Source organism: Notechis scutatus, chromosome 2, assembly GCF_049901735.1.
Source record: "Notechis scutatus isolate UNSWTSFEM ecotype Mainland chromosome 2, rNotScu1.2, whole genome shotgun sequence".
Classification (NCBI taxonomy): domain Eukaryota; kingdom Metazoa; phylum Chordata; class Lepidosauria; order Squamata; family Elapidae; genus Notechis; species Notechis scutatus.
In genome coordinates this window covers 13,629,566-13,654,241 of record NC_142010.1, presented here as the reverse complement: position 1 = coordinate 13,654,241, position 24,676 = coordinate 13,629,566, and the positions used below count along the sequence as shown (strand labels likewise).

The 24,676-nt window shown below is 46.4% G+C and overlaps 4 protein-coding genes across 5 annotated transcripts in view; 3 read left to right on the top strand and 1 right to left on the bottom strand.

The window, feature by feature from the left end:
- LOC113428989 (uncharacterized) overlaps positions 1-24,676 on the top strand; it is a 288,768-nt gene that overhangs the window by 52,122 nt on the left and 211,970 nt on the right. The gene's annotated exons all lie outside the window — the stretch shown is intronic.
- Positions 1-24,676, bottom strand: part of LOC113428287 (H-2 class II histocompatibility antigen, E-S beta chain-like) — a 165,864-nt gene that overhangs the window by 119,849 nt on the left and 21,339 nt on the right. The window lies entirely within an intron of this gene.
- Positions 5,846-24,676, top strand: part of LOC148131787 (transcriptional repressor CTCFL-like) — an 80,095-nt gene continuing 61,264 nt past the window's right edge. Inside the window, 3 exon segments of the mRNA XM_087953521.1 lie at positions 5,846-6,418; positions 6,420-6,597; positions 6,600-7,974. Of these exon segments, the coding sequence (XP_087809647.1) occupies positions 6,113-6,418; positions 6,420-6,597; positions 6,600-7,552 (1,437 nt within the window). The 5' untranslated portion in view covers positions 5,846-6,112 and the 3' untranslated portion in view covers positions 7,553-7,974.
- The window catches only part of LOC113430880 (H-2 class II histocompatibility antigen, E-S beta chain-like), a 343,220-nt gene continuing 330,412 nt past the window's right edge, over positions 11,869-24,676 (top strand). Inside the window, exons 1-6 of one of the 2 annotated variants that reach the window (XM_087953540.1) lie at positions 11,869-12,009; positions 13,206-13,496; positions 18,168-18,449; positions 18,577-18,690; positions 18,928-18,951; positions 20,054-20,402. In XM_087953540.1, coding sequence (XP_087809666.1) covers positions 11,925-12,009; positions 13,206-13,496; positions 18,168-18,449; positions 18,577-18,690; positions 18,928-18,951; positions 20,054-20,067 — 810 coding nt within the window. In that variant the 5' untranslated portion in view covers positions 11,869-11,924 and the 3' untranslated portion in view covers positions 20,068-20,402. Of the gene's footprint in view, positions 12,010-13,205; positions 13,497-18,167; positions 18,450-18,576; positions 18,691-18,927; positions 18,952-20,053; positions 20,403-24,676 lie in introns of those variants that run through there. The other variant, XM_087953541.1, reaches the window with a different exon arrangement.

Below are 24,676 nucleotides of genomic sequence, written 5' to 3'. Positions count from 1 at the left end.
TTCAACGGACTTTGCAAATAGAGTATCCCGACAAGACTTGACTGAAATGATATATGACTAATGGACTGTTTATTTTGACTATGCTATAATTCTTAAATGGAATAAACAATATTTTTGATAGCACAAGCGTATCTGTATTTTTACTGCGTGTTAACTAGAAAACTTATCTCACACATTTACCTGTCTTCCTATCTGACTTCGCTGTACATTCTGTTTAGTTTGTTTTCCTTAACACCGTTGGGGAATCCAGGCTTAACACAGCTTATTCTGTATCAATTTCGTTCCATTCTCAGTTCTATTAATCACTCCAGTTACATTGATACAATTTACGAGGTCTGCTACTTTCAATGGCCGCCTCCAAAGTCTGCACCGTCACTCCTCAAAGCTTTCTTAAAGTTCTGTCCAAGTCCCAAGTCCCTTTCTCAAGCGGAATAGATTCAATAGTGTCGCTTCAAGCATTTGATGACAGAGGGCTCCTTCTAGTAATATCCCTTTGTCTCTCGATTTTCTTTTTAAAGTTGTATTTCCACTATTTCCCAGCGTTGGGGTAGAAAACTAGATCGCTGCCACCACTTTCCACCTTCACCCCTTTCACTCTGGGTTTCAGTAATACAAGCAGTTCTTCTTCCCACGATGTTCCAGTTGTAATCCAAAGATATTTCTCCTACTGATAGCTTGCCCAATCTCAGCTTGCTATCTCCTCGCTGCTTCCTTTCCTTGCTGGTTCATCGCGTCTTCGGGTCTGCCCGTGCCGGGCTGACTTCTTTCACTGCTCGACTGCAGGCTCTCTTCCTCACTGCCTCGGGATCGCAACTCCCGATTGGGCTCCAAGAGTCTCTCCTCACTTTCAGTGATCCCTCCAGGATCCAACTGCACCACGAATGGCTATCCAAAGGCAAAAAACCCGATGCAGGGGAGCAGGACAGAGTTTCCCTGCACCGCCATGATGCGACGTCACTAGAAGCTCTCCAATAAAATAATTTCCAATCCTCTGATTTGCGCCTCAATTAGGGAGATCAAACATTCCAGCTTTGCAAAGGCTGAGAAATGACTTTCCCAGTGAATTTTCTCTTCTTTCTTTTTTCCTTTCAGCCAGTGACTCAGACTACTAGATCAATCAATGACAGACAGAGCGATAGATCAATTGATCCAGAAGTGGGATTAATTTACTGAAAGGCATTGATGGTTTTGCAGAATGAATGAAGCAGATAAAACTTCCCAAAATATTTCTTCAGTGAAAGCAATTTTCAGATTTGCCCATTTTCTCACCTAAAATTAGGACTTGTGTTACGCACAGCCATTTAACTTAGTGCATATCTCTGCTTTGGGAATTTGGGAACAATGGAATAGAATAACAGACTTGATAGGGATCTTGGAGGACTTCTAGTCCAACCCCCTGCTCAGACAGGAAGCTCTATAATATTTCAGATAAATGGCTGTCCAGTTTCTTCATAAAAACCGCCAGTGTTGGAGCACCCACAATTTATGAAGGCGTCATTCCACTGATTAATTGTTCTCACTGTCAGGAAATTTCTCTTTACTTGTAGGTTGGTTCTCTCCTTGAATAGTTTCCATCCATTGCTTCTTGGAACACTGCTATCATGTCTCCCCTAGTCCTTTTCATGAAACTGGACATCCCCTATTCCAGCAACCGTTTATATGTTTTAGCATCCAGTCCACTAATAATTTTTGTTCCTCTTCTCTGCCCTCTTTCTAGAGTCTCAAGATCTTTTTTGCATCTGGCAACCAAAACTGGGTGCAATATTCCAAGTGTGGTCTTACCAAGGCCTTATAAAGTGGTACTAACACTTCATGTCATCTTGATTCTATCCCTCTTAATGCAGCCTATGATTCTGTTGGGTTTTTTTGGGGGCAACTGACGCATAGTGCTGACCCAGATTTAAGTGGTTGCCTACTAGGACTCCAAGATCCCTGTTGCACTTACTACTGTGGAGCCAGGTATCACCTATTTTATGCCAGTGCATTTGGTTTTTCTTTCCTAAACGTAGAACATTTCTCACTGTTGATTTCGTTTTATTAGATGGGGCCCAATCTGTCGATCCTTCTGTATCTCAAGCTTATCTTCTGGTGGGTTGGTATTCCTGTCAATTTGGTCTTCTCTGCAAATTTGATGAGTTCCCCTTCTATCATCTTGTCTAAATCAATGATGAAGATGAACAGATCTTGTGAATCCTCCTTTTCTGCTCTTTTTCCGTGCCTAGGAGGGTCTTGTGTCCTTCGAGGAGGTGGGTGTGTATTTCTCTGAGGAGGAATGGTTCAGCTGCATCCTGACCAGAAAGTCATGCTTGAAAACCATATACTTTCTGTGCCATTTCTTATCTGTATTTTTCATTTCTATTTTAACTTATCTGTGGAGGCTGAAAAGAATGTGGTTTTATGGGTCCTTTGGAGGTTGTGTGAGAGGAGTGTGTTGTCATTTGTCCTCTGAAACCTCCCCAAATTGTGTGAGAACAGAACTTTCACACTCAGGCCACAGAAGAGCATTGTCCCAATCCAATTCAAGAACAAAGGCCTCATGCAGTGTGACTCAGAGAATCCTAGGGTACAAGTAATCCTCAAGTTACCACAGTTCACTTAGCGAATGTTCCAAGCTACAACCTTTTCTCCCCAAGTATTGAGACTGGGGGAAAAAGACAACAGAGGAGGGGGTCAATTTATTTTCCAAAGCATCAGAGGGTAGAAGAAGACACAATGCATATAAAATAGTCAAGGAGAGAAACAACCTCAAATTAACGAGAATCTTCCTTACAGTGAAGGCAATTAACCAGAGGAACAGCTCCAGCACACAGTTAAGTCCCGGAAGCTTTCCGTCTTCAGGCCATTAAAACTACCGCTAGTTCCTGTCTTCAAAGGGAGTATACCTAGCCAGGGAGGGGAGATGCGGCTCCCTTCGACCCGGCTGGTGGTCTCCCCCTCTTACTCCACCCCTCTGAGGTGCGTCAGATAGATCTGGTCCCGTTGGGACCCTCCAACAGTATAAGCATGGATAGGACCGTGGTCTTCAGTCCGTCTTCAATGGAAGTGCCATCGGAAGCCCGTCTTGCAACGGTTTTGGATGCCCTAGTTAGCAATTCAATATTACCTGAGGAGAAGGTTCATAAGATTAAGTTTACAACTCTTAATGCCTTTTTGGCAATGCTGTTACATTGAGCTCTGGCACTTAGGTCATTTGATATGAGTACTCCAAGGTCCTTGACAGTGAGGGTCATCTACAAGGTCATATTCACCTAGCTTGTATTTGGTATACTGGTTTTTTTTACCAATGTGTAGGACAGAGCATTTGTTGGTCAAGATTTGGAGTTGCGAATTGATTAACCATTCAGACACATAATCAAAGTCGCTTTGAAGGACAGTAGCATTGTCAGTGGTGTTGAATAGTTTTATGTCATCAGCTAAGAGGACACAGTTGCTTTATTAGATTATCATTTATGTAGAGGTCATTTATGTAGTGTATAAAGAGTGTGGGTCCTCGAACGCTGCCTTGGGGACACCGCTATTAATTGGTACAGGGTTTGATAGGGCACTCCCTATTTTTACTGTTTGTTGCCTCTTTGACAGGAACACAGTAATCCACTTATGAAGGGATCTGGAAATGCCCTAAGAGATTAGTTTTAAAAGTAGTTTGTTATGTACCACTGAATTACAGGCTTTGCAGAAGTCTATGTAAATTGCATCTATTGCTTTGCCCTGGTTGAGTAGACTAGTCCATATGTTTTTGCAGTGTAGGAGTTGCAGATTGCAGGACAATTTTTTTCTGAAACCAAATTGTTTTTTAGAGAATAGGTTGTTTGACTCTTAAGTGGAGGGTAATGGATTGGTTAATAATTGATTCCATGACTTTGCACGTGATACAAAGTTAGATTGGTCTGTAATTTTCAGCCAGGCTGGGGTCACCTTTTTTGAAGATAGGGATGACCGTTGCTAAGGAACATAGGTTGAGTAAGGAGCTAATTCTGAATGATATCTCATATATTATGCTTAGGGGTTCTGCTATGTCAGTGGAGAGTTTTTTTAAAGAAGTTTGCACATAATCCATTGAGGCCAATAGATAGATTTTCCACCAAAAAAGTGATTGGAAATGGCTGTGCAACTTATAGAGCAAATACGGGCCTGTTTTTGGCCTCCCAAACCCTCAATGTTCCATTTTTACCTACCCTGGCTCCCAGAAGCAGTCTGCAGGCCAAAAATGGTCCTGCTTCCGGCCTCCGGAGGCTTCCCCAGGTCCTGTTTTTGCCCTTCCTGGCATCAGGGAGGCTGACAATGGGATGGCAGAGGGTTTGGGAGATCAAAAACAGGTCAGTTTTTGGCATGCAGGAGTGCTTCTGGACGCCGAGGAGGGCAAAAATGGGACTCACAGAGCCCAAAAACAATTTTTTTCTTTTCCTTCTCTAAACCTAGGTGTGTCTTATAGTCTGAAAAATACAGTACCTTGTGATGAAGTGGCGAGCTGTCCATTCCTTTGCCTACTTCGGTTGCATTTTCAGACAAAAGAGGCCTAAAGTAGTGAGAGATATGTGAGATCAATAGTGGGAAATCTAGGTCTATCGATCTAACATGATCTCGCACTACAGAGTGCTTAGCTTCTGTTCTCTTCTAACCAAGGCCTGCATGAGATCCAGGGCAAAATGCTTTTCAAACAGAGGAGCCCTTCTTCTTTTTCAAAGACTTTTGCCCTGGATCTTGTGCATTCATCAGTTCTTAAAAGAACACAGGCCTAAAGTACTGCAGTGCGAGATCACGCGAGATTAATAGCCTGAGATCTTGTACTACGGGTCTCATGTGATCTCACACTAAAATACTTTAGGCCTCCATTCTCTGAGAACCAACGCCTGTACCAGATCCAGCCAAAAACCCCTTTCAAGCTAATGAGGCTTGTGGCATTGAAATAGCCATTCTTGAAGCATCCCAACCTTTCCAGCCTCAGCACAAAGAGCATTTACAAGGCAATGGGAGGCTTCAGCAAGGGATTTATCTCCAAAGTCTCATCACTGAGATTGAGGAACAGGCTGAGTGGGGTCCTGCCTGCCAGACAGACTCCGTGGAGCAGCTTCTCCAAGGTACACTGGGGAAGAAGGAGCTTGTTTCAAAATTGTTTCATTCCTCACAGGTCTCTACTGAAATTAAGCCACCTCAATAAATCTTAAGTATTCTCCTAATTCCTCCTTGGATGTTTCCCCTGATTATTCCTTAACTCAGAACTGAGTGAGATTTGCATATATATAGATCATTGTAAAGAGAGAGATCTTTTCTAGACATTTTCAAAGCTTTCATGACTCATGAATATAGAAAACATCATGTCTATATCATAGTTTCATCTTTTTCTCTAACCTTATCATTTTCATTTCCCTTTTGCTTTGAAGGTAATAATGGGCAGGAGAATCAAGATTCCTGTGAACTGTTCCAAGTGATCAATGCTAAAGATGGAACGGAGAAGTTTGGAATTCAAATGGAATTCGAAAGCCATGAGAGAAACCAATCAAAGAATTGGAATCAGGGAAGCTCATTTTCCATTGATGCTCCAATGCAAGGCTTTCTTGCCCAAGAAGAGAAAATAAGGAAAAGTATCCTGGAAAAAGTGTGAAGCTAATCAAAGCTGAAGTACAATTAAATGAACACTATTTAACCCAAAACAAAGGAGAAGATGCTATAAGAAGACACAGCGGACAAAATTACAATGGGAGATTCATTCTTTCTCTTGGAAATAACTTTCTTACGTCTCAAAAAGTGATTGACACAAAAGAGAAGCCTTATATATGTTTGGAATGTGGAAAATGTTTTAGAACAAGCAGGCAACTTACTATCCATGAAAGGATCCACACGGGGAGAAGCCATATAAATGCATGGAGTGTGGAAAGACCTTTGCTCAAGGTGCTCATCTTATTTCCCATAATATGATCCATACAGGGGAGAAGCCATTTAAGTGCATAGTGTGTGGAAAGACTTTTGCTCATAGCAGTACACTTGCTTCCCATGAAAGGATCCACTTAGGAGAGAAACCATATAAATGCATGGAGTGTGGAAAGACCTTTGCTCACAAACATGTTCTTACTTTCCATAAGATGATCCACACAGGGAGAAGCCATATAAATGCATGGAGTATGGAAAGACTTTTGCTTATAGTAGTGACCTTAGTAGGCACAAAAAGATCCACTCAGGAGAGAAACCATATAAATGCATGGAATGTGGAAAGACCTTTGCTCTTAGCGGTACACTTAGTAGGCATATAAGGATCCACACAGGGGAGAAGCCTTTTAAGTGTGGAAAGACCTTTGCTCGAAAATGTAATCGTATTTCCCATAAGATAATCCACACAGGGGAGAAACTGTATAAATTAATGGAGCGTGGAAAGACCTTTGCTTATAGTACTGCTACACTGCTGAGAAATCACCTCAATACTCAACAGAGGTACTCGTCCTCACAGATGCACTGACTGCGACATGGCCTTTGTGACAAGCGGAGAGTTGGTTCGACATCGTCGCTACAAACATACCCATGAGAAGCCGTTCAAGTGTTCCATGTGTGACTATGCCAGCGTGCAGGTTTGCAAGTTGAAACGCCACATTCGTTTTCACACTGGGAACGCCCATTCCAATGCAGCTTGTGCAGCTATGCCAGCAGAGACACTTACAAGCTGAAGAGGCACATGAGGACCCATTCTGATTAGAAGCCCTACGAGGAGTGTTACATTTGCCACGCTCGCTTCACCCAGAGTGGGACCATGAAGATGCACATCCTGCAGAAGCACACAGAAAACGTGGCCAAGTTCCACTGCCCCCACTGTGACACAGTCATTGCACGAAAGAGCGACTTAGGTGTCCATTTGCGGAAGCAGCATTCCTACATTGACCAGGGTAAGAAGTGTAGTTACTGTGACGCCGTGTTCCATGAGCGATACACACTCATCCAACACCAGAAGTCTCACAAAAATGAGAAATGCTTCAAATGCGACCAGTGCGACTATTCGTGCCATCAGGAATGGCACATGATCATGCACAAGCGAACCCAAACTGGAGAAAAGCCTTGTGCCTGCAGCCATTGTGACAAAACCTTCCGCCAGAAGCAGCTGCTTGACATGCACTTCAAGCGCTACCACGATCCCAACTTTGTCCCAGCTGCCTTCGTCTGCTCTAAGTGTGGCAAAATGTTCAACACAATGGCCAGACATGTAGATAATTGTTTAGGGCCTGATGGGGTTGGAGGAGAGAACGGAGGGAAGCCCAAGAAGGGAAAATGTGGGCAAAAGAGAAATATATGCTCCAAGAAAGAGGATTCTTCTGACAGCAAAGAAAATGCTGAACCAGAATTGGATGAGAATGAGGAGGAAGAAGAAACAGCGGTTGAAGTTGAAGCTGAGCCAGAAGTAGAACCTGTGGCCCCCAACTCCTCCACCAGCCAAGTAGTGGCCTTAGTGGCCACAAAAATATCTAGTCAGGAGAGAAAACACATAAATGTATGGAATGTGGAAAGACCTTTGCTCAAAGCATACGCTTACTTCCCAGGAATGGGTCCACATAGGGGAGAAAACATATAAATGCTTAGTGTGTGGAAAGACCTTTACTCAGAGCAATATACTTACTTTTCATGAAAGGATCCACATGGGAGTAGCCATATAAATGCATGGAATGTGGAGTTTTTCTCAGAAAGGTCATTTTCTCATAAAAGGATCCGTGCTCGGGAGAAACTATATAGCAATAGCAATTCCACTTAGACTTATATACCACTCCACAATGCTTTACCACACACTCTTGAGCAGTTTACAAAGTCAGGTTACTGTCCCCAGCAATCTGGATCCCTATTTATCATCCTCAGAAGGATGAAAGACTGAATCAACCATGAGCTGGTCAGGATCGAACTTCTGGCTGTGGGCAATTAGCCTGCAGTACTGCATTCTAACCATGTGTCTATTGATTTGTGTGTATGCATATTGTGCCTTTCTGATCCAAATGAGACAAGGTTGAATCCAAAAAAATGAAACTTAATATGGAGAAAAGTAAGATTTTACACTGGTCAGGAAAAGCAGATTACATGAAACCTGCTGTCAGGGTTCCAACCAATGCCCTAATTAAATAATGAGCCTCGAGACAAGCTTCAAAACAAATCCAGTTATTAGGAGGTTCATGTCAGCACATTCCAAGTGAAGCCAACTCTGACCCCCATAATTTGCATTCCGACTCTGGTTCCCCCCTCTCCCCAAGGTGTGTCATCAGTCACATTCTCCAATGAAGCAATTTCATGGGCTGTAGAGATCACTCCCCTCCGGCCACTGTGAGTAACCGTGGAGACGACCTTCACAAACATATGGCTGCAATTTGCTTTTGCTTTGAGTGACATGCTGTCTCGTGGCAGCTGCAGTGTTCATTTTCCATCCCCCTTGTCTATGGCAACTCGAGAGCAGGCCAGGGATGCTTTGCAAGTTGACAGCTGGCTCAAAATAGCAACTTTGAGAGGGACCTTGGGAGTCTGAATGGATGATCACTAAATCATGAGTCACATGTGTGACTCTGAATTTTGGATGCTCAGCAGAAGGTGGAATGTGTGCTCTGTCCCACACAAGAGGGAACTGCCATTTTCTGGGGGTTCAGAGGGGAGGAAGGAGAAGCTGCTTGTACCAGGTGGATGTCATGAACCACAAAGAATCCAGTTGATCAAGATTGGGAGAGGGGGCAGAAGGTGAGGGAAATGGACAAACCTTGAGGTTAGCTGAGGAAGATGGGATTTGTGGTCCTGGGGCAGACATTTGAAAAAAGATGTAGTCCACAGAAGAGAATATCTGGAGGTTGGGTTAAACTCGGGTTGTTGGGGCCTTCGTTTGCTTGGAGACGTTTCATTACCCAGCTAGGTAACATCCTCAGTACAAAAGAGAGAGGGGATTGGCTGCCTGTTTAGATGCCCTGCCAGAGATTGTGTGGTTCCCTCCTGGATGGTTCCTTGATTGGAGGATTGTTTTCTGCCTGTTTGTTTGTCTGGTGCTGATCCCTGTTTATCTATTGGCTGTTGGAGGGAAAGTGTCTCTTTTTCATCTCCTTCCTAGGATTTTTGTGTGTGTGTGTGCAAATGTGAGTTATCTGTCTGCATCTACTGAAAACCAGAGATTGACCTTTTAGGATTACTAGATGAAGAACTTGAAATAAAAATTGGAACTTTATTACTGTACAAGCTAGTACAAGTAGGAATTCTTAATATATAAAACTGGAAATATACCTCCATCCCCAAGATTGAAGGTGGATGGATGGAAGAAATGAGGGAGTGGGCTGAGAGGGCGAGATGAGCTGTTTGGACCAGAGAAAAGAAAAGATCCAGCTGTGTTTCTACCTGGAAACCACGTCTGGACTTTGTGCTTGAGGCAGAAGGAAGGGAAACCTTCTCTATAGGATTTGCTGATTAGGATTGCTTGTTATAGAAATGTACCAAATTTACTAAGAATGAACAGTAGAGGGAAGAATTGAGGGTGAAATTTCATTTTGCATTCTGCTTCCTTGAAAATAAACTTTCCCCCTTTTTTCTACACTTCCATTTCTCTTTCCCATTTCCCTAGGACCTTTATTTTCTATTTCATGCTATGGGAATCTTCCATATAAAAGATAAGCAAAAGGACCCTTTTGTTTTAGGGCCGCTTCCTGTTCCGCAGCCGAAATATCCAAATTCCTGGGGAAAAAGCTCATCCGGATTCCACAATATATCCGCACTTTTCTACTGGCAAAATTTCTTCCGAAACGTTACTTGATGTTTTTCTCTGCCGAGAGACAGAAATACCTGGCAATGATGGCAAAGAGGTGGAAGTCTCCGAGGAAAGGAGTTCAAAACGGAGGTGAAACGGCCCGACTGGATTCCGGGATCTTCCCTCGGGGCCCTGGGTGTGCAAGGAAAAGGGGGACCCGGATTCCTGACCCGCAGAAAGAGGGCGGGTCCTGGTCATGAGGGGTCGAGGAGGGGGAATCGGAAGAAGCGGGTTCATCCAGACGTTCCGAGCCAGGGAGACGCGCGTTTCAAGGATGGAAATCGCCTTTTTCTCCCGTGAACCGAAGCGGCTCCTTTCCCGAAAGAGCCGAGCGGAGGATTCCCCCGGGAAAGTGGGGGGGGCGCTGGGCTAGGAGGATCCCTGCAGATCTTCTCCGGCTCTTCCTGGTTCAGCTGAGGGTTTTTGGGGGCTTCCCTTCGGATTGGAGGGTGTCTGTGACCCCCAAGTCTTCCCTGCCATGGGGGGACCCTCCCCCTTCTCCAGCCCAGAAGCTCTTCCCACGGCAGGAATCTCCACATGCGAAGTGAAGGGGGAGGGAGGGGATGTCCCGGCCAGATGCTTCCAGACCCATAGGAGGAATCGGGACTCTGAATTGAGGCGAGGAAGCGCTTTTATTTGACGTGGAAGGGGCCAGAACGAGCGGCAGCACCAATGGGAATTCTCCTGCTTGAGCGTCATTCGTCTCCGGGCAGAGTCCTTTGTGACTTCAGCTGAAGGAGGAGGGAGAGTTCAGCGCAGAGAGCGAAAGTGAAAGTGGGAGGGGGATCCCTTCAGTCTTGGGGGCTGCAGCTGAAGGGGGGGTTCATGGCAGCCCCAGAAGGGACCCTCCACTTTCTTTGCTCTCCTCCCGATTCTCTGCCAGGGATTCCCGCTTCCCTCCCCTCTTATCTCCCCACATTTAGATCAACAACAGCCCTTCTTGAACCAAACACCAACCTTCCATTTGCGGTGGGTCAGAAAACCCCTCAGCGCCGGGCTGCTACCGGTCCTCCGGCAGCCCCTTTGCCAGGAAGGGAACCAAAGGCAGAAGATTCGGGGGGCTGGGAGGGCAGTGACCCAAATCCCAAAACACCCAGAGCAGCCCTTGAACCTCCCGCTTGTATCCTTACGATTTATATGGACTGTTTCCTAGTATGATTTGATTGCTTATTGTACCGTTTGACTATCATTATGATTCTTGACTCTTGACGGATGTATCTTTTCTTTTATGAACACTGAGAGCTTGTGCACCAAAGACAAATTCCTTGTGTGTCCAATCACACGTGGCCAATAAAGAATTCAATTCTATCCTATCTTATCCTATTCTATATCCTATTCTGTTCTCTTCTCTTCTGTATTCCATATACTCTGGGTGATGGGAAACTCCACTTGCGACCCTTCCTGGAGGAGAAGAGCGACTGGAGTCCCCATCCTGCCCTGGAGATCTTCTCCCTCGCTCGCTTGGGATCCCAGAAGCAGATCCCGGAGTGGGGCAGCCTCTCCAGGGATCGCCCCTCAGCTGACAGAAGCCCGGAGAAGGTGGATCCCCCTGGGAGGGGAAATGGGATCGTCCGAAGCCTCCGAGGGGGATCCGACCTGGAAGGGATCAGGGGGGATTTCCTGGCCGGGAGAACCTTTGGATCAATGGAGCAGCCCCCTCCCCCACCTGGAATTGGGGGGCTCCGTCCCTGGAGGTTTTCCAGGAGAGGCTGGATGGCCGTTTGTCCGGGCTGGGATAAGGGCTCCTCCTGCCTCGGCCAGGGGGTCGGACTAGAAGACCTCTAAGGTCCCTTTCAGACTCTGTGCCTCCCTCTCCCAATCGGCCCTCCTCCCACCGAAGGCCTCCGCCCCCCCAGCCCCTCCTGCATGGAGCCGGCAGGAAAGACCCCCTAGATTAACGCAGCCTCCCAAGACTGCAAGGATCCCCCTCCCACTTTCTCTGCTTCTCTTTCTGCGCCGAACTATCTCCTGCATCGGCTGAAGTCAAGGAGACTCTGCCCGGAGACCGATGACGCTGCAAGAAGGGAGGATTCTCATTGGTCCTCCTGCTCTTTCTTGACCTCCCAGTTCCGAAGTGAGGGGAAAACTCCGCCTTCCCCAGTTCAGACCTTCCGATTCCTCCTGGGGGCCGGGAGCCTCCGCGTCCTTCTCGCCTCTCTTTGCGGGCGCTTGTGGGGCGGCATCCATGGCTTTGGCTGGGCTCCCCCTGGTGCTGCTGGTGGGGACGCTGGGCCGGATCCCCGGGAGCGAAGGGGGGAAGGAGACCCCCGGTAAGGAGGGGGCTGGGCGGGGGAGGAGGGGGTGGGACGGATCCCGGAGGGGAAAGGAAGCTGATGAGTCTCCAGAACTCCAATCTCTGCGTGGTCTCCTTCCTCTTCCCTACCCGTATTGCCCCCCAGGAGGACGGAGAGGGACCCCTCCCTTGTTCTCCGATTGTAGCCGAGGTGGGGGTCGCAGACGGGCCCCTCTCTGACCACCCCCATTGTCTTGGTCGGAGTGGGCTGCCTGGAAAGAGGCAGGGAAGGAAATGCGAAAGCGAAAGCGAAAGAGGGAAACTGAGGCATTTTCAGCCCTGAAGCCACGAAGGAAAAAGAGCCAAAGAATTTTGGCTTCTGCAGAAACTTCGCTTTTTCTTCTGAATCTCACATTTGAGGCTTTGGAGGTCAGGCAAGAGGGGAGCTTCGGTCCCTTCTGGGGAGGCTCTGAATTTGGGAGGGGACCAAGAACCCCCACCCCATAATCCCCCACTGGCTCTATTGGGACCTGGAGGGGAGGGGGAACGGAGGGAGGGGGCTCTGAGTTGCTCCTCTGAAAGTGGCTCCCCGTTAGTGAGGGGGGCTGGAGACCCTTTGAGAGGCTTTTGGGGGCTGCAGGGGGTCTTTTTGGGGGTGGAAAGGAAACAGGTGGGGATCCCCGACAGTCACCCAAAGGGAGGGAAATGGGCTGAAGATTTGGGGAAGAAAAAAAGTTGGGGGAATCCAGGGAAGGGGGTGAAGGGCCGGGAGACTTCAGAAGTGGGAGTCTAGATGTCCTTCTGGTGCCCCTCCCCTCATTCCCCACCCCCCAAAGGAAGAGAGAGCAGGAGGTGAGGATATTACCTTCCCTCCAGGCCTCCTCCCACCATTCCTCCCCTGGAGATCCAACGTTCCCTGCAGAGAGAAGATCTGGTGGAGCTTCTGCCTGCCCCCGGAATGGATGGAGGGAGGTCTCTTAAGGAGGCTCATCCCCTCCCCTCTTTCTTCCCTCCCCCTCCAGTCCCCCCAGTCTGCCTCCCCCTCAGAGTGAGAGAGTCCCCCTCCCTTCTCCAGGGGCGTCTCCCATCAGTCTCTCAAAGGAAGGTCCCCCCACCATCCCTTCTTCCTGGTGGGACCCTCCTCCTCCTCCTCTACTGGCGGCTGGGAGCGATGGGCCCTGGTGTCCCTCCTGATGGCCTTCCTCCTCCTCCTCCTCCTCCTCCTCCTGGCAGCCCATTTCCTGCACCAGACGAAGCACGAGTGCCTCTTCCTCAATGGGACGCAGCGGGTGCGGTACCTGCACCGCGACTTCTACGACCGCCAGGAGATCGACTACTTCGACAGCGACCTCGGGAAGTTCGTGGCTGTCACTCCGTTGGGGCAGCCCGATGTGGAAAAGTGGAACAGAGACAAGCAGATCCTGCAGGACCAGAAGGCCGCTGTGGATTTCTTCTGCCGACAAAACTATGAGAGGGGCAGCTATGAGGCGGCCAAGAGGGAGGAGCGCCTGATCGGCCGGAAAAGTGAGTCCTGGGGGGGGGGAGGTATCTTCTTCCCTGGGAGGGGGAGGTCGGTACCCCCCTTTCCTTTCCTGGCATCCACTGGGGATTCTCCTCCCGGGTGACTGTTCTGCCTCCTTCTTCTTCCTTCTGCCCTCTCAGAGCTCCGGAATCTCCCTCTTCTCCCCAGGGTCCGAACTCTCCTCCTGTCCGGGATCTGGGATCCCTTAGATCCCCCCCGGAAATCCCCCCAAATATATGATTTTCTTCTTTGGGGGGGAGGGGAATCCAGCCAGGTGTCTCTCTCTCTCTCTCCCTCCCTACTTCTCAATACAGGGAGTCCTCCACTTACAACAGTTCACTTAGTGACCATTGAAAGAAAGAAGTGAAAACAGTCACTTCTGACCCTTTTTCACCCTTACAACCGTTGCAGCCTCCCAGGATGCCCTGAGCCAAATCTAGGTGTTTGGCCACTGACTCATACTTGTGACAGTCGCAGCATCCCAGGGTCCCCTTGATCCCCTTTTATGACCTTCCATAGGGAAACAGGGTTCACTTAACAACCATGTTACTCATTTAACAACTGCAGTGATTCACGTAATGTCTGTAGCAAGGAAGGTTGCAAGATGGGGCAAAATTCATGGAACAAACACCTCACTTAGCAACAGAGATTCTGGGCTCAATCGTGATCGTAAGTCGAGGATTGCCTGGATATTCATCTCATTTCTTTCTCTCCCTGATTCCTTTTTATCCTCTTCAGGAACCGCCTGTTTCCCTTCCTCTTTCCATCCAGAAGCCCCTCCCTCTCCCTCAGAAAGTTTTTTATTTTTTAATCATTTCAATACTTCTTTGGGAGGACAGTCTGGTTCCGGCTGTTTCATACTTTAAATCAATCCTGTCCATAACCACAAATACAACTTTCTAACATCACATCATTATCTATTGTCATATTTTTTTCTTCAAATTCTCATAAATTACTTCATATCAGCCTTTTTATTTTTGTTCATTTTCTATCTTCCTCAGTCATATATTCAACATGTTTACAGCTCAATCTATTGATATCATTTCATTTATCATTCAAAGTTTCCTCTTAATTTATAGCTATCCCAAAATACATTTTCCATCTTATTTTCTTTTACCCAATATTGTCAGATTTACAGCAACATATCCTCATTACATTGTTTAAATAGAATATAACAGATATAACAGAATATTTAATTCATTAAAAATTTATCTTCCTTAATCCTATTTTCAACATGTTTACACTTCTCATTTTTAGAGAAATACATTTTCTATCTTATTTTCTTTTACCCAATATTGTCAGATTTACAGCAATATATCCTCATTACCTTATACAAATATAACAGATATAACAGAATATTTAATTCATTAATTCATTAAAAATTTATCTATCTTCCTTAATCCTATTTTCAACATGTTTGCACTTTTTCTTTTTACATAAATACATTGTCCATCTTATTATCTTTTAGCCAATATTGTCAAACTTATAGCAATATATATTCATTACCTTATAAAAGCAGATAATAAAATATTTCATGAAAGATACTAATCATTCTTGTGCTCAGCATGTTTGCAGTTTCATACCATTCATTAAGCATTCAAAATTTCATCTTAATTTATATTATCTCCTATTATGTCCCCCCATTGTTACACTTGCCACTGTTGCATATATTTTATTTTCTATATATTCTCTTCCCTCTAACATCTCATTTTTACTCAAATAAATTTTCTTTTAGCCAATAATACCAAACTTGTAACATTATAACCTCGTTACCATATAAATTCTCACCTTATTGATCTAGCTTATGCTTATATAATATCAATTATTAAACATTCATTTGACTATTTTTCCATCATTTTATATGAGATATTCTAATTTTCTTTATGATTTAATCTTATACATCCATCCAACGGTTATGTATTTTATATTGTATTCTATATCAATCTACTGACTTTTATTGTAAGGCTTACTAATCTATTTCTTTACCATGTCTTTTTATCTAACCATTGATAAAATAAATCCCACATCATATAAAATTGTTTATCCTCTCGTTCTCTAATTTCAAATGTCAATTTACTCATTTCAGCACAGTCCATGAATTTCTTAATAATTTCCTCCTGCATAGGTATTTTTTTCATTTTTCCAATTCTTAGCAAATACAATTTTAGCCGCTGTTAAAACATTGACAATCAAATATTTCAATTCTTTACAATATATTTCCGGTATAATTCCCAATAAAAATATCTCAGGTTTAAAGTCTATACGTTGTTTTGTCATTTTTTCCAACCATGTGTGGATTAGTCCAATATATTTTTGCATCCGAGCATGTCCACCACATGTGGTAATATGAACCAGGTATCTGATGACATTACCAACATTTATCCGATTTATTCTTGAACATCCTGGCAATTCTCGTCCGGATAAGTGCCACCTGTAAAACATCTGATACAAATTTTCTTTATATGCAGTTGACATTGTCATTTTATACTTTTGAGACCACAATTTTTGCCATTTATCTAAGTCAATCCCATATCCGAATTTTTTCCCCCACGCAATCATTGTTTCTTTTACTTCTTCTTCCTCTAATTTAAACTCTAGCAAATGTCCATAAAGTTTTTTGATTACTTTTTCATCAGTACCTGTCAAAATTTTATCTAAATCAGTCAACTTATCATAGATACCTTCTGTTTTAACATCTTTATCAAATCTAGATTGTATTTGCAAATATGAAAACCAATTCATTTTTACACCTTGTTCTTCCAACACTTGCAAAGATTTAAGTTCACCCTTTTCATTCAATATCTTACCATATGTAACTGTTTCTTCCTTTTTATATATTATTGGATAGGAAAAAGCTTCAATAGTACATAACCATCATGGAATTTTTAAATAATATTGCTTTTTTATCTGTTCCCAGTTTAGAAACAATGCTTCTCAAATATAATCTCTTCTAAAATACCCATGTTTTAGTTCCCTTATACCAGAGGAAGGCATGCCACCCTAACAGCAAGTCATGTCCTTCTAAATTCAAAAGTCTAGTATTCCTTAATGTTATCCACTCCTTTACCCGCATCAGACTCGTCGCTTGGTAGTATAATTCCCAATTGGGCAAAGCAAATCCTCCTCTTATTCTTGCATTTGGTAGCAATTTAAGTTTTATTCTCACTTACTTCCCCTGCTAAATGTACTGTATTTAAGCTCTTTTTTATTTAAATCTTCAAAAATTTCTTTCCCTAATCTAATTGGAATTGTCTGGAATAAGTATAAGATTCTAGGCAATACATTCATCTTAATTGTGGATTTTCTCCCAATCTGTGATAATTGTAATTTTTCCCATTTTATCAAGTCTGTCGCATTCCGTTGTTTAAGTTTGAAATAATTGTCCTCAAGTGTGCTACATCTTGGTGTTATATGTATCCCTAAATACTTAACCTTGTTTGTGACCTGGATCCCCCAAAACTTCCAATTCTTTCTTTTGTCTTACTAACATGTTCTTTGCTAAAATCTTTGTTTTATCTTTATTTATTTTCAAACCTGCTACTTTCTCATACTCTTCTATCTTTTCTATCAGTTTAGGTGCAGACTCCAATGGATCCTCTAATATAAATACCAGGTCTTTTTTCCACTTCTATTGTCTCTAAATCTTTCTTTTATATTAATTCATTATTTCTTTGCTTGTTTATCTCTCATCCTTTGGCTTTTTCCCTTAATGCTTCCTCCATTTACCCTCATTTTCTGATATTTTCTCTCCCATTTCTCAAAGTTTCCCCCCTCCCTCTTAGATCTCCACTCTGTATCTCCGTAACCATTTCATTTATCAGCATTCCAGTCTCAATATCCCCCCTCTTATTCATTATATTCATCATTAATATCTCATATTCAGCTTCTTTTTTCTTTTTGTGTTATTTGTTGTTCCTTTTGATCCATTTCACTGATTTCTCTTTCTTCTAACTCCTCCCCCGTCTTTGTCCTTTCTTCTTCCTCCTCCTCCTCCTTTTCCTCCTCCTCCTTTTCTTCTTCTTCTTCTTCTTCTTCTTCTTCTTCTTCTTCTTCTTCTTCTTCTTCTTCTTCTTCTTCTTCTTCTTCTTCTTCTTCTTCTTCTTCTTCTTCTTCTTCTTCTTCTTCTTCTTCTTCTTCTTCTTCTTCTTCTTCTTCTTCTTCTTCTTCTTCTTCCGCCATTTCTGATTTTTCCTCCATATTCTCTATATTCAGTTCCCAGTTCTGGAGATTCTCCTGGACTCCCGAAGAGCAGGTGGCAGTCACGGCTAGGAGAGGGTCTGTAAGTCTTTGGGTTAGTTGGCCACTTTGGCAAATAAATTTAATAAATAACTAAATGTACTAAACAAACAAACAAACGTGGTATTACACCTGATTAAAAGCGTGGTTCCTTCCACCTCTGGGCGTTTCTAGCGTTTATACCTGTCGGATTTGCCTATTTGGGGAATTCTTTCTTTTTGGAGATTGCAACTGATCCCAATCAGGAAGGATTTCACTTTTTTCCCTCTTTCAGGATCCCTTTTAATTTCTTGCTGCAATTTACTTTGGAAGATGACTCAAAACAAAGAATTATTTTCAGGAATGAAAAGGGATCCTGGCCTGAACTAACCAACTTGGTCTCCTGTTCCGGTCCCTCCTGTGCCTCTCATGTGCCTCCTTCTCTTCCTTCCCTCCAGCCAAGCCCACTGTCACCATCTCCCCCACCAAGATGGATCCCGCTTCCCCCAACACCATCCTCATCTGCACCGCCAGGGGCTTTTACCCCCTGGAGATCGAGATCCAGTGGCTGAAGAATGGGAAGCTGGAGGAGGAGGGCGTGGCCTTCGGGGAGGAGCTCCAGAATGGAGACTGGACCTACCAGCTCCAAGTGATGCTAGAGACCCAGCCCCAGCGGGGGGACGTCTACACTTGCCAGGTGGGGCATGTCAGCCTGGAGGCCCCCATCACCGTCCAGTGGGGTAAGCCCCTCCCCTCCTGCCCTGAGAAGGGGGAGAGAACCTCCCTGTGGGGGGAGCCGAATGGACCCTCCTGGGGGATGGTGGGCCTGATCCTCCTGCTCAGGTGAGGCTCCTTCTCCTTCCCCAGAGCCCCGTTCCTCCAGCTCTGCCAGGAGCAAACTCTGGACAGGGATCATGGGGGCCGTGATAGGACTGACGTTCCTGGCTGTGGGGCTCTTCTCCTACCTGAAGAGCAAGAAAGGTGAGTCTGGGGGGCTGGAGGAGAGGTTGTGGGAGGGGACCATCTAGGGGAGGACTCTCATCGCGCTCAGCAGGTGGCCAAAAGGGTCTCCTTGAGGAATAGTTTTGGGAACTTCTGTTCATCAAGGGGGCTATAAGGAAAGATCGTCCAACCTATTGTGGGCTATCAGTGGGGAGGGGGACCCCCTGAGTCCTCCAGCCCATGAAGGATCCTGATTGACTCTTTTTCCCCTTCCAGCCACTCCCATCCAACCTCCTGCAGGTGAGTTTCTCCTCTTCCTCCCTCATCTCAGCCCCTCCTACAAGTTATAAGTGTTTTTTTAAATATTTTTTTAAAATATCTCCTTTCTGTGGATTCAGCAAATTTTTGGATTTGGGGCAGCTTTTCCTTACAGAGATCAGAAAAAATATTGCAATCAAAAAGAAAAGTACACAGAAATGCTAAAATCTTGCACAGAATTTTTCCAAGTTTTGGGAAATTGCAAAAGGGAAGGGAAGGAGGACCTCAGGTTTACATTCCCCCCCCCAATAGTTTGTAAGCAATCCACCCATCCTTTTAGGCTCACTGTGGAGCGGGGTTCCTGAGGGGATTCAGGCAAATTCCACCCCTGTGGCTATTTTAAAAGGGGTGAGTCCCATGTTAATATGCACTTTGGTATTTTGGGCCACTTCAGCAAATGGCAGATCTTCCCAGCTAGATTGCTGATAATTAACACAGCATCTCAGCTATTGTTCTATAATAGCGTTAGCTCGTTCTGCAGCTCCGTCCGTACTCGGATGGAGGGTGGAGCTAAGCCCTTGAGAATGATGACCCTATCACCTTCATGACCTCCCTCCAAAACTCCACTGTGAACTGGACCCCTTCCTCCCCCCCCCCAGTCCCAGATGATCCTTCTTGGCTCTCCATGGAGACTCATTTGGGTTCACTAGTCAGAACTTTGACAGGCTGTTCTTCCTGACCCCGTTTCTCCTTGTGGGAATTCACAGAATTTCTGGCTAAGTGACTCCTAGGCTCCTCCCTTTTCTTCAACCCCCATCCTGGCCCCATGTCCTTTGCTCATAGGAAACGTCTGCAGGGGGGAGGGAGGGGGGTCTCTCCTCTTGATTAACCCTCCAATTAAGAGAAATGGGGATAATCCCAGAATCCCCTGGAGATGAATTGGGGAGGAATCCCTGGTCCTTCCCAGCCTTTTCCTCCCTGAAATGGGCAGATTCTCCCTCTATTTGTCCCTGCCTGTCAATCACCCCCCTGCAGTGTGGGCCTGCCTTGGGGTTGGGTGGGCTGAAAGGGAAGAAAAAAATGTTATTTACACAAAAAATGTCTCTTTATATTCTAATTTTCTTCCCCTTCTCTTTTTCTGCAGCCCTCATGAATTAATCCTGCTCTCTGATGCAAAGGATATTTTTTTCTTTAGTAGCTGATGATTCTTTGTCCTGTTTGCAACCTCTGAGAAATGGAGGCTGAAGGTGGCAGGTTGGGGGGAGGAAGAGGATGGTAGCTTCCTATGGGGGCCTCCTTTTCTTGCGAGGGAGGGGTGGAGACCCTCTAGATTGTCCCCTGGGATGCTGGGCCGACCTGTCCCTCTAGCCCCTTCATCTCTCCTGGCTTTGAACCCACAGCAGCTTCATCTACATTTTTCTTCTGATGAATCACTTCCCTTCCCTTCGCTTTGCTATGAAAGAATAAACTTTAGAAGCAGTAAACCCTGGACTCCTTCCTTCCTCTTTGCCGCCCCCACAGGAGGCTCCTCCTTCTGCTGCCTCTGGATCCCAGCTCCTTTGAGGGTCCGAAGACATAACTGGTTCGGGAGGATGGTGGGCAGATCCGGGGAGGGGAAGGACCCCCCTCCTGCTCAGAGGCCTCTTTGCTCTGCTTCCTCTCAAGCCCCCTTTGGAGGAGCAGAATGCCAGCAGGCAGGGTCTTCCCTGAACGTTTGTGGGGAGCCATTGGGGGGCACCTGAGACCCCCCTACATTCACCCGGCCATTTCAGCCTTTTATCTCCCTCACAACTGGAGGAAGATCCTGCCCCATTTTGGTACCCCACACCCCCCTCCCTCCCTCTTTTGGGCTCAGATTCAAATGGTATAGACTAGACCCTGAGTAGAAGACCCCTCCCTTCTCCCCAACATCTCTAATGCCCCTAGGTAGCCCTCCAATTGAGCCTCGCCCCCTCCAGAGGTCATCCAGACTAGCTCTGCAGGACTCCAGCTAGATCTCTAAGGGCAGAATTTCCCCCTCCCAATTCCTCATCTGGGGTCTTGGGGCCACCACAGGAAGAATCGGTGTGTGGTTGGAGTAATTGTCTCAAACACGGGGAAGATTTGGGCTCCTGTTGGCAAAAATCTCCCTTGGAAGACAGCGTGCAAGAACTTGGAGAAGGGACAACACCAAATGTATCAATGATAAAAAAAAAATTCAGGTTTCCTTAACAAAGGCATTGTTGCTGATAGATGCTTCATTGATCATGGGAACTGAACTAGCGAATTTTTAGAGAATCAAGCAAGGGTGGTTGGCTGTTTCCCAGGAGCAGCTTTCAAAGAGGCGACTGAGGGGCTTCCAGAAATAATGACGTCCATAGATTCTTCTTATCCCTTTTCCCTCTTTCATGTGGGGAGGAATGAAAAAGTCCCTGGAAACTTCCGGTGGGCCAGAGGACCTTGTGGCTGCCCCATCTGGAGACTCAGTCATGGGGTGGAGGAGGACAATAGTCGTAGCAGCTCCTTCCGGTCTCCCGCCCCTCCAACCCCCTTCCTACTGTGGGTCAGAAGGACCCCCTTTTCCTCGCAAACCGCCCCGAACGGAGACCCCGGAGTGAAGTTTGGCCGTTTCTCCTCCGCTTCCCGCTCCTTTCCTTGGAGAACTCCAGCAGGGGTTCTAGTCATTAGATGACCTCCAGGGTCCCTCCCAACTCTGTTAATCTGCTATCTGGCCACTATCTCAAGCTGACTAAGAATCCATGTACTTTTTTCTGCAGAAAAACAACATACATATAAAGTAAAACATAAAACATGTTGGAAGGAATTTCGTCCGTATCGAAGGGCGGATCCGGAGCTTTTTCCCTGGGAATGTCCGCCTCTTTCGGCCGTGGAGCAGGAAGCGCCCCTGAACCAAAAGGCTCCTTTTTATTCCCTTTTCACTCCCGAGACTCTCGGAGGAAGGAAACGCAGTCCCCCCAAAAAGCCCCCCCTTCTCCGCCCCCCAAAAGGAACCGAGGAACCCAGAAAAGAAACCCAGGAGCCGCTGGAGGTGAAGAGGGGGGAAAAGCCGCCATCTCAGATGTTCCCCCCCTCGAGGCTGCCGGACAAGAGCCGCAAAGCAAAGCGGCGCCTGGCTGGGCTTGGAGGGCAGGAGAAACTTCGGCTCTCGCCTCGGAAGCCTGGATGGCCGCAGCGGTTGCCAGAGGCGGCGGCGGAGATCCGGGTTGCGGAGAGAAGAAGTGCCTTTCTCTGAGGGGAACCCCAGGAAGCCGCGACTTCAGCCCTGACCAAAAGGAGCCTCTGGATCACCAGATGCGACGAAAACGGCAGGAAAATCCGTGGCTCGCCCGGCTCCTTTCCCGGCTGCCCCAGGAGAGGATTTGGGGGCTGCCCCAGAGGAGAGAGAGGGGGCCAAGCTCCCCTCCGAAGCCCTGGAAGACAAGCAACGGGTGGAGACTCTCCGCGGAGAGAGAAGCGCCGGAGAACTGGAGAGAAACTTCCTGACAGGGAGGACAATCAGCCGGTGGGACTCCTGGCCACCAGAAGTTGTGGGCGCTTCGTCACTGGAGGCCCTGAAGAAGAGACCCGGCAGCCCCTTGTCCGGAATGCTGGAGGTTCTCCTGCCTGAGCAGGGGGCTGGACCTCCCAGGTCCCTTCCAGATCTGTTCTCTTCTAACTGCAGGCTGTTCGTGGTTCTGCCCCGTCAATAAACCTCTTTTCTTAAAACAGCCTCCATTTTCTCCCCTTCTTGGACCTGATTTTTCTTCCGACACTTTCATGGGGAACCCACGACTGGCAGCTGCAACTGGAGAGATTGAAAGTGGGGGAATCGCGCAGCTGCTGCCCAAAGGAAGCGGGAGACACTGAGACAAACTTGTATTTTATATCAATATAAATGAATTTAACAGTCGCAGCAGAGAAGACAAGACAGGAAAATCCTGAGGTAAATCTCAAACAGCCCAGAGAAGAAAAAGGCGGGAAAAAGGAAAGCACCGCCTTTCTACCCACAGCAACCAATCAGAGCGCGGATCCCCTCAGGCGGGAGCCCGCCCCTCACTCGGCCACAACGGGGTGCTTGGGGCGTTTGTGCGCTTTCCTTCTCCAGCCATTAAATGGGATATTTTCACATTTAAAGGGTTCAAAATAAAGACCCAAAATGACTTTGCTTTTGTCAAGCTGGAATGCACTGTGCTAAAAAGAAGTAAACATCTTTTCCCCCCTTTTTTTCTCTTGTACCTCAGATTTTCTTTTCGCCTCTTTCTCCTTCCCTTAATTTCCTATTTCTATTTTTCTTTCTTTGTATGATAAATAAATAAATAAGACCTTGAGACTCCAGAAAGTGTGGAGAGAAGAGCAACAAAGATGTAGGCTAAAAGGTATTTAAAAAAAAAACACGGTTGCTAGAACTGGGTGTGTCTGGTCTGAGGAAAAGGACGAGGGGAGACATGGTGGCATCTTCCAATATCTCAGGGATTTCCACAAAGATTTCTCTTCTGTAAACAAATATAGCAGACCTAATGAAAGAGGCGGAGGTGGAGTTGCACTTTAACTAGAAGAAATAAAAAACAAAAAAATGAGGCTCAGTAGTGTGTGTTGCCTCCATGTGCCTGTATGACCTCCCTACAATGCCTGGGCATGCTCCTGATGAGGTGGTGGACGGTCTCCTGAGGGATCTCCTCCCACACCTGCACTAAAGCATCCCCCAACTCCTGGACAATGTGGTGCAACGTGGCGTTGGTGGATGGAGCGAGACATGAAGTCCCAGATGTGCTCAATTGGATTCAGGAATGGGGAATGGGCGGGCCAGTCCATAGCATCAATGCCTTCATCTTGCAGGAACTGCTGACACACTCCAGCCACATGAGATCTAGCATTGTCTTGCATTAGGAGGAACCCAGGGCCAACCACACCAGCATATGGTCTCACAAGGGGTCTGAGGATCACATCTCGGTACCTAATGGCAGTCAGGCTACCTCTGGTGAGCACATGGAGGGCTGTGCGGCCCCCTAAAGAAATGCCACCCCACATCATTACTGACCCACTGCCAAACCAGTCATGCTGGAGGATGTTGCAGTCAGCAGAACATTCTCCACGGCGTCTCCAGACCCTGTCACGTCTGTCAAATGTGTTGAGGTAATTATCCTGGTTTATATATTTCTAACCCAAATAGCTGCTAGGTGACTCATATTCCTAACAACATGTTCTCAGTGTGAACCTGCTTTCATCTGTGAAGAGCACAAGGCGCCAGTGGCGAATGTGCCAATCTTGGTGTTCTCTGGCAAATGCCAAACGTCCTGCACGGCATTGGGCTGTAAGCACAACCCCCACCTGTGGACGTCGGGCCCTCATACCACCCTCATGGAGTCTCTTTCTGACTGTTTGAGCAGCCACATGCACATTTGTGGCCCGCTGGAAGTCATTTTGCAGGGCTCTGGCAGTGCTCCTCCTGTCCCTCCTTGCACAAAGGCGGAGGTAGCGGTCCTGATGCTGGGTTGTTGCCCTCCTACGGCCTCCTCCACGTCTCCTGATGTACTGGCCTGTCTCTTGGTAGCGCCTCCATGCTCTGGACACTATGCTGACAGGCACAGCAAACCTTCTTGCCACAGCTCGCATTGATGTGCCATCCTGGATGAGCTGCACTACCTGAGCCACTTGTGTGGGTTGTAGACTCCGTCTCATGCTACCACTAGAGTGAAAGCACTGCTAGCATTCAAAACTGACCAAACCATCAGCCAGAAAGCATAGGAACTGAGAAGTGGTCTGTGGTCACCACCTGCAGAACCACTCC